General features: G+C 40.0%; 1 protein-coding gene across 2 annotated transcripts; it reads right to left on the reverse strand.

Annotated features, from left to right (window-relative positions):
* Positions 1-321: 321 nt before the first annotated feature.
* LOC142140035 (odorant receptor 131-2-like) lies at positions 322-7079 on the reverse strand. Of its 2 annotated transcripts, none has more exons than XM_075197896.1 (3): positions 7020-7079; positions 4471-4611; positions 322-1362 (listed from the first exon to the last, which is right to left on the reverse strand). In XM_075197896.1, the coding sequence occupies exon 3, from the start codon at positions 1324-1326 to the stop codon at positions 409-411; it is 918 nt and encodes a 305-aa protein (XP_075053997.1). In that variant the 5' UTR covers positions 1327-1362; positions 4471-4611; positions 7020-7079; the 3' UTR covers positions 322-408. The 2 variants fall into 2 exon arrangements, with proteins under 2 accessions (XP_075053997.1, XP_075053998.1); XM_075197897.1 differs by lacking the exon at positions 7020-7079 and adding an exon at positions 5078-5559.
* Between the last annotated feature and the right edge of the window lie 2245 nt (positions 7080-9324).

The raw sequence follows: 9324 nt of genomic DNA on the forward strand, positions 1-9324 counted from the left end.
CCTCATGACCTATTCTCCTTTGTCAATTGCAATGGGACTCTGATCACTACCCTGACCTAGTAGTTCTTTCCTGGGAGCAATTTCTGCCAGGACACTTTGCAAATGCGAGGTCCTGTACAATATCTATTGTGGGGCACACCCTATCTGGACGACGAGTTTCTTTTCCCCATCCGCCTCTGTGTTTCTCTCTTACTCAAGTTATCTTTCTCTACACTGCTACTTTAAAACTTTAAACTGTTGCAGTTGTCTCTAATAATAGTATTTTCAAAAATAGTTGAAGGCAACTAAAGAGAAGGAAAATATTTATTTACTATGGGGTGAATGGTTTGTACTGTGCTTTTTGTATCATGTAAACTCTAAAAATAAATTTCACGAGACGTCAACAGAGTGCCATTAAACATTTAATCCTTAAAGTTTTGCTAAGTAAAACTGTCTTATAAATTTACTAAACACACTGTCTCTCAGTCCGTAAACTAAAGGACTCAGGTACCTGGGCAGACATGTAAGACAAATAAAGTTAATTATTATTAAGAAGGGAATATATTCTCTGAGGTATGTATCTGTAAATGTGGAGGTTAAAGACATCATGCACAACACAAACTGAAACGCGTGGAGCATGACAGTTTTAACAGCCTTGGAGGCAGAACTGCTGTCTAAACTCAAGGTCTTGGCAATATACATTACTCTAACATACGTGAGCACAATTATGAGCCCCACTAGATTTAGACTAATGATGAGAGTGATGAATCTTATGTTTTTTTGATAAAGCGACACTGTTAAGCTCTCCTCGGAACATTTGACGTTAAGAGAAAAAAATGACTTCTCACCCAATGTGCTTAGTATAATGAAATCAATTGTGTTTGGTATTAGGCCAATTAACCATATGACAGCAATAACATACTTAGATCTCTGTGACGTACAAAGTGTTACATGTCGCAGTGGGAAACAAATGGCTGCATAGCGTTCCAGAGCCATGGCCGCCAAATTGTATGGTGTGATCCTAAATGTAACTGATGCCAGAGTGACAATTATGTAACAAATGGGCACTGGTAGGTATACCAAGGAGAGGGAAGCCAGTAAGAGAATAAGCCCTGCAGTAAGATATAATGTGTCATTAATCAGCATGTGAGCGAAGAGGACGTATCGAGCGTTGTCGCGGACATGAGGAGTAGTGAAGAAAACACGCAGTATGAGCGAGATGAAGTAGAGGAAGAGGATGAAAAAAATTATTGTCAAGACTTCAAAAAATATTCTCATGATCTCAGTCGTTTTGCTGCTGGTAATAGAACTTTGGGTCAAATTGCTGAGGAAAACCGATGAATTCATTGTTGATTGACAGAACTTTTTTTGTTGGGGTCTTAACTAAAATACAGTAAAAAAAAAAAAAACATAAGTCAGGAACATTTCTCCAAACTACCATTATCTAAATGTACTGCAACTGACCATCATTTCAGAAATCATTATGTTAACTGTGAATATATATTGTGAATAACAAAATAATTATTGTTTATTAATCCAGTCTTTTGGTTGGATAAAATTAGATCAGAAAATTATTGTAGGAGTCACCAAATTAGACCATTGTCTCAAACAAAGCTACAAATTGAGTATCAAATAAAATTAATCAATATATAGACATGTGCCACTGAAATAAAGACTCTTGTCCCTTTACAGAAAAAACACTTGGCTATTCCAAATATCACTTATAAATTACTTCTTACTTTTCTCACAGCAGATACAATTCACTCTTTTCTCCCCTAAGGGATAGAACTCTGGGATTGGCTGAATTGTGCCAGATATCGCTCCTGATTGGATGTCTGGCACTCACTAACTTGTAAATAATCTGATCTACATTACAATGTAATCTGTGTATGTTTTATTTAATTAGAATGTCTGGTCTTTGTACTATATTTTTTTTCATGCATTATGTATGAGGTATTTATTATGTAATGTGTTGTGGATCATTGCTGTCTGTTTATTGTGTACTACTGTATATGTCCTCTACATCGCTGTGGACCTATTGTGGTGCTTTATAAATACTAATAAGCTAATAATAATAATGACTGACTATTAACTAGCCTGGCTTACCGAAGCTTAACCCATTTTGCAGTGTGGGCTCCCCGGGAGCAGTTGGTTCAGTCCATAGAGATTTATTAATCTGACATTTCAGATTCTGGCACTGTAATTATAGGGAAACCTCTTTCCAAAATTTCACAACCATTTGGAAAGGGTGTGACACATATGTTCGACAGTGACATGAGTGACATTTATATGGTCAACACCATAATATAGACAGAGTTGGAAAGTCGACAATAATCACTGTTAATGGTTTTATTAGGTAGAAAATTGAAATGTAGACAGTAGGTCGACAGGTCCAAATTTTGGGGTACCGAGTTATGACTTGGTTTTTCACGCTAAATTCATATTTGAAAACAGGCTTTTGGCAGCCCTTATAAAGGGTGCTCGAGAAGCCCCTGAAATGGACATTAGGCATTTGTTGAACATACACTACTATGGGCAAATCGTTAATGAGCAATTATTAAGACGATTATAGCTGTTTCTACTATGCTGCCTTTTTGAGGATATCTTTGGAAATTTAGATAATATATATATATATATTATCTGGATTTCCAAAGATAACCTCAAAAAGGCAGCATAGTAGAAACAGTTATAATCGTCTTAATAATTGCTCATTTAACGATTTTATATATATATATATATATATATATATATATATATATATATATATGAATTTCATTGTTTAGGTCGATTTCTAACGTAATTGGTATTGTTCCCATTCTATTCTCAAGCCCTGATGCACAAAGTCTATGTAAGTGACTTTTTTTGGTAAAAAGGGTTTAAGCCAGTGGTTCCCAAACTTTTGCGGTTCGCGGCACCCTTAGAGTCTCCATAATTTTTTCAAGGCACCCCTCCAAAATAATTACTGGGCAGTCCTGTTTTAGAAGTAGTTGGGTCAAAAAAACGTATAAAGTATTTAGGTCAGGACAGAAATACTTATTTAGTTGTATGCAAAAATAATACGTATAGATCCAAGGAAAAAATATTTTTATATATTTTTTTCAATTATATTTCTGTCAAAGAATAATTGACAACTAACTCACACTGTGACCTCCTTCATCTCCACACACTCTGCCCCCTCTGCATCCAGTCACGCTGCCCCCTCTCACGCTGCCCCTCTGCCCTCTCTCACGCTGCCACTCTGCCCTCTCTCATGCTGTCTTCTCACTCTGCCCCTCTGCCCTCTCTCAAGCTGCCTCCTCTCACTCTGCCCTCTCTCGCATTGCCTCCTCTCACTCTGCCCTCTCTCACGCTGCCTCCTCTCACTCTGCCCCTCTGCCCCATCTGCCCTCTCACTCTGCCCTCTCTCAGCGCTGCCCTCTCTCACGCTGCCTCCTCACACTCTGCCCCTCTGCCCTCTCTAACGCTGCCACCTCTCACTCTGCCCCTCTGCCCTCTCTCACGCTGCCCCCTCTCACTCTGCCCATCTGCCCTCTCTCACGCTGCCCCCTCTCGCTCTGCCCCTCTGCCCACTCTCACGCTGCCTCCCTCCCTCTCACTTCGCCACTCTCTCTGCCACTTTCACTCTGCCCCTTTCACTCTGCCTCTGCCCATCTGCCCCTCTCTCTCTGCCACCGTCTCTCACTCTGCTGCCACTCTGCCCCACTCTCACTCTGCCACTCTCTCTCTGACAGTCTCTGGCCCTTTCTCTATGCTCCTCTCTCACTCTGCCACCACTCTGCCCCCCTCCGCCACACTGCCCCCCCCCCGGCCGCGGCCAGCCAAAGAAAAAAGAAAAAAGAAAAAAAACTTACCAATCCGCGCGAGGTGCAAAACACAGACAATGCAAGTGTTCATTCAGTGCCAGAAATGGCAGCCCAATGGTTTCTCTTTATATTGGAATTTAAAGTTTGGTCTTGAGAAGGGATTCTGGGCACCTATACTACATTTTTAAGCATTATTCTGCAGTGCGGCACATCACATATGATACAAAAAAAACTTCATAGTGCATGAAAGGGTTAAAGCAGCGGCTGCGACCAGCCAGAAGAAAAAGAAAAAAAAAAGAAAGAAAAAAACTTGCCAATCCACGCGGCGCCTGGACCCAGTATCCTCCTCTCATCCGCAGCTTGTCACTGATTGTCAGGCGCGCTGCAGGAGTGAGGAGGACGCTGGGTGCCAGCGCCGCGTGGATTGGTAAGTTTTTTTTTCCATTTTTTTTTCTTTTTCCTCTGGCTGGTCGCGGCACCCCTGGGAGCCGCGGCGCACTCTTTGGGAACCGCTGGTTTAAGCAGTATTAGGGAGAATATTCTCCAGCTCTCTAATAAATGGGATTATTAGCAGTAATAAATGTCTAGAAATATTATATTGTTATTACTAAATTATACTAGTAAACATCAATAGACTCTAAACTTAATCTGGGTTCACATATAAAAATACTTGAGTTAATAATATTACCTTGGATTAAATCTAGATTCAGACCACAAGCAGTTTTTACTTCCCCAGTAACAGCACATTCTCTGGAGGTTTTGGGATTGCTGCAGTTCCAGGTCTCACAGTCTTTACACAACTACAATGTCTGGTAATCCCGGGTTCTCCCTGCAAAAATTATGGGCAGAATATTTGTATGGAAACGGAAAGGAATATTCTCTGTTTCTCCTGATTGTACAGAAGAACCCTCCCTAAGGTCAGTTATTGGCAGTCAGACTATGGCAATGGTGGTCTGCCAATGTGGGAGCTGTACTGATTATTGTTGTAAGTATCCAAAGGCCTCTCTTTGTAAACAACACTATAATAGTCTGTGGAGGAAATGCAGTGGCCATGCAGGTTGGTGGCAATACAATAAAATTTGATGGCTGAGGTCCAGACTGGCATGGAGTATTGGACAAAGTTTATTTTATTTTAGTTCAACAAAAAACAGAGTTACTTAGCAGTAGTCTTAGAATATGGCTGGGTACATACTAAATAAAATTTCTCCCAATGCGATATCTTTCACCAACGACTGAAAGTCCCGATCAGCATGCCCATGTATGTGTACACACTATACACGTTTTGCAAGATTTACCTTCAGATCTGTGCTCTTCATCTGTCATAACCATCGGCTGAAAATATTGTGGCTCTGTAAACTCTATGGATATCTGCTTACACTCTGGTTGTGAGGGCGTACACACTGCAGAATCGGCACAACATCGTTCTGTCATTTATAGTTTGTCTATAAAATCAAATAACGCAATGTCCTTTGGAACAGGAAAGAAGCTCAGTTGAGAACAATGGTGAAAGATTGGCAGTGATTGTCTTAAGATTTTTACATGACTAGAGCTAGGTACACACTACAGAAATTTCCACCAACTTTTTATGCCGAGCGATTTTACATGCGATCGATGGTCCAATCGCTCGGTCCATGGACTGCATACACACTAGCCTTGTTTAGGACAATAAAGGGAAGAGCAGATGTCCCTTTAGCGACTTTTTACAGCTATGTTATCGTGAACAATGACTGTAATTTCGTACTCACTGTTGTGGATCGGTCGGAAGTTTATACACACTACACAACGGAAACGAGATTGGAACGAAAATATTAAACGGTATGGCCAACCAAATGAGGCGACAATCGTCCATTTGGGCAGACTTTCAACCATCATGTCTCTACACACACTGACCCGACTTTTGAACGAGCGGTCATATGTCGGCTGATTGAGCCGATTATTGGACGAAAACCGTGTAGTGTGTACCTAGCTTAGGACAGTAACAGTAACACACCACCAGTAGCCAAACAAAAATGCCATTGGCCAATGGCTGCTTCAAAATTTGTGGTCCGGCCAGACACATTCCCCATATATACTTATGTTTCAAGTGTTTCTCAGACCACTTAGATTGTAAGCTCAAATGTTCAGGTCAATATTTTACCTTCTGTTCATGTTATTGATTATTGTTTGTTTGTATAATGACCCCTCGATGTACAATGTTCAATGTACAGCAATGTGTAATGTGTGGTGATGATGATGATGATGATGATGATATGTGTCAGTGCTTTAGTGATTGAGGACTTTATTTAGAGTTTATTTAGAATTAGGAGCAAAGGATAAAAATAATCTAATATGTACCTTGGTAAAATCATGTTGCTCTGGAGGCGGGGGAAGGGGGGATTTGAAATAGGCAGACAGATTAAGAGTTGGGAGGGTATTGTGTCTCAGCTCAACTGTAAATTAACATATAAAAATAAAGCTGTCCAATGTTACATCATCAGCTATTTGTATAGCGCCACTAATTCCGCAGCGCCGTACAGAGAACTGTATGGCGCTGTGGAATTCCTTAACAAACACACACAAACCGAGGGAGACTAAGGTCAATTTTGATAATAGCCAATTAGCCTACTATTATGTGTTTAGAGTGTGGGAGGAAACCCACGCAAACACAGGGAGAACATACAAACTGTGAGGCAGAAGTGCTAACCACTAAGCCACCATGCTACCCATCATTCTTTCTACATGTAAAAGCAGTCAGTACTTCTCTGCATTGAAATAAAAAAAAAAATGCATTTGCACCCCTGTATTGTATCATGGTTTGACCAAGACCAATTTGATCCTTTTTTTAATTTTTGCTCCTAAATCTAAATGAGGCCTTTGGTGTTGCCATGAAAGTCATCGTTGAATTGATTGTGTTGCATTACCTTACGTAAACATGCAACAGGAATAAAGCCAAATATAGGCTCACAATACAGTTAAATAACTGCTATACTTATCAAAAATTAAATATATATTTTTTAAACTTTATCTTTATGTTTAGGACATACGATTAGTGGTAATTATACCTGAATGCTGTCTATTAATGTATATACATTTATTTTTACTCTGTGTATGTTTGTTATTTTGTTATGTCAGATGTGTTTTACTTTATTTATGTGTTAAATGTATCATTTTTCTGTGCTATTCTACCTTTATGTTTGTACTTGTTCTGGTCTAATAAACATGTGGCACTTAGTGAAAGTTCAGTGTGTTAATACTCACAGTAAGGTTTGATTTCTATCCCGGGAATCACTGGCACACACTGTTGGCCTTGTCTCACTGTGTATGTGACAACAGGATGAGAGATGCTTAATGTGTACGCAGGTCATATTTATTCCTAGTCAACTCCCAGCAGTACTTGGCAACATTAACCCTTTCTCTTTCAGGTGGCAGGACGCTCACACTTTGTGATGTCCCTTAACACCTCAGTACCTGTGTGTGTGTGTGTGTGTGTGTGTGTGTCTGTAGCAGATTATTACGCTTCTCAAAGCAATCAGTCTGTGTCATGCTGCATTAGACCTCTGTGCTGATGCATTCATGATAAATGTGTAGTTAGTTACTTAGTTTAGAAACTCAAATCATAGTTTGTTGCTGATTTCATCACTTTCCATACTAACAAATCTGAGTTTGTCATCACAAATAATGAAGGGCATCTCTCATGTCTCCACTTTCGACTGACTTTACTCATTCTAACAGTACCTCATCATCATCATCATCAACATTTATTTATATAGCACCAGCAAATTCCGTAGCGCTTTACATTTGGGAACAAACATTAATAAAACAATACTGGGTAATACATACAGACAGAGAGGTAAGAGAACCCTGCTCGCAAGCTTACAATCTATGGGACAATGGGAGTTTGAAACACAAGGGCATGTGCTACATCATATTGCACACTGCACCAGCTAGAATGCAAAGGTAAAAGTATTGAGTGGGCTGTGTGATCAGTCACACAGCAATGTTGGTCAGAGGGTTGCTGTCTTGTGTTAGCTGTGTAGAGGGTGGTAATAGGGTAATCTAGGGAGATTAAGAGGGTAGTAGAGGAATATTATAAGCTTGCCTGAAGAGGTGGGTTTTCAGAGAACGTTTGAAGGTTTGAAGACTAGAGGAAAGTCTTACTGTGCAAGGGAGGGAATTCCACAAAGTGGGTGCAGGCCAAATAAAGTCCTGTAACCGGGAATGGGAGGTTGCAATGATGGTGGAAGAGAGACGCAGATCTTATGCAGAACGGAGGAGTCGAGTTGGGAGATATTTTGAGACAAATGAGGAGATGTATGTCTGTGCAATCACCAGTAGCCTCAGAAAAATGGCCGTGGTCAATGGCTGCATTAATATTGGTGGTTCTGCCTTGCAGTAGCCACACACACTTTCTCAACATATATTTAAGTATCAAGGGTTTCTCATGCCTCTTAGATTGTAAACTCATATGGTAAATTTCATCATGTTATTGTATATAATACTTCATGAAGCAGTGATACTTGGTTTCTTCGTACCCACATTTTTCAGGTTCATGGATCAACCCCACAGTGTTTCTTTTAAGGCACATTTACGAATGTGAAAAAGTCAGTGAAAATTCGTCTTTGTGTTATCATGTCCCTACTTTTATGTACATGCACTAGTTTTTGTGGGTACGTGCATAGATTTCCAGAACAAAATGGCCACTTCTGTGGGCATATGGAAGTTTGCCCCCCCTGGACCTCATTTACAAGGTGTACTAGATGTGCAGTTCTGTTCTTTTCTAAGTGCTCTTTTATTTATTTTCAATAATCTCACTTCACAAAATGAAATTTTGGATTAAGTATCACCCTGTAAAACTAGTCCCATTTAGCAAACTTTCAACAGTCAACAATATTGTTCTTGAAGAGCAGTGGCTACCGCTTTGCTATACTCCCATGCACGCTATGCTTGTTTAGTGTGTGCCTAATGATGGACTCATGAACACTGACATTACCTAGTGCTATTAAGGCCTGCAGGTCCTTTGACATTACTTTTGAGCTCTTGGAGTATTATATGTCTTGCTCTTGGAGTGATTTTTGTTGGATGAACACTCCTGGGGAGAGTAACAATTGTGTTAAAATCTGCCTAAGAGTGGATAGGTGAGGCCCAACGTCTTGAATTATTATTATAATTATTATTATTATTATTATTATTATTAACTTTTATTTACAGGGTGCCACACGTGGTCCGCTGCGAAGTACAGAGGACTAACAAGACGGTACATGATATAACAGTATAATGCAGTAAATTAATTATACTACTACTATCAACACAGTTTACTGGGGTACAGGGGGTATATTCAGTGCAGGCTGAAACCTGTGCCCATTAGTATGGGCACAACTAACAGGTTTAGAGCCACTGAAAGAGGTGTGAAGACAATGGAGGATTGGTATGAATGGGCAGAGAGCCCAAGGAAGAGGTGCTCAGTGTAGCTGGTGAGATAAAGTTATAGGTAATGAGAACAGTAAAGGACCCTTCTCACTAGAGCTTACAATCTAAATGGAATAGGTGATAATGAGGAAAGGGG

The sequence above is a fragment of the Mixophyes fleayi genome, chromosome 2 (genome assembly GCF_038048845.1).
Source record: "Mixophyes fleayi isolate aMixFle1 chromosome 2, aMixFle1.hap1, whole genome shotgun sequence".
NCBI classification, from domain to species: domain Eukaryota; kingdom Metazoa; phylum Chordata; class Amphibia; order Anura; family Limnodynastidae; genus Mixophyes; species Mixophyes fleayi.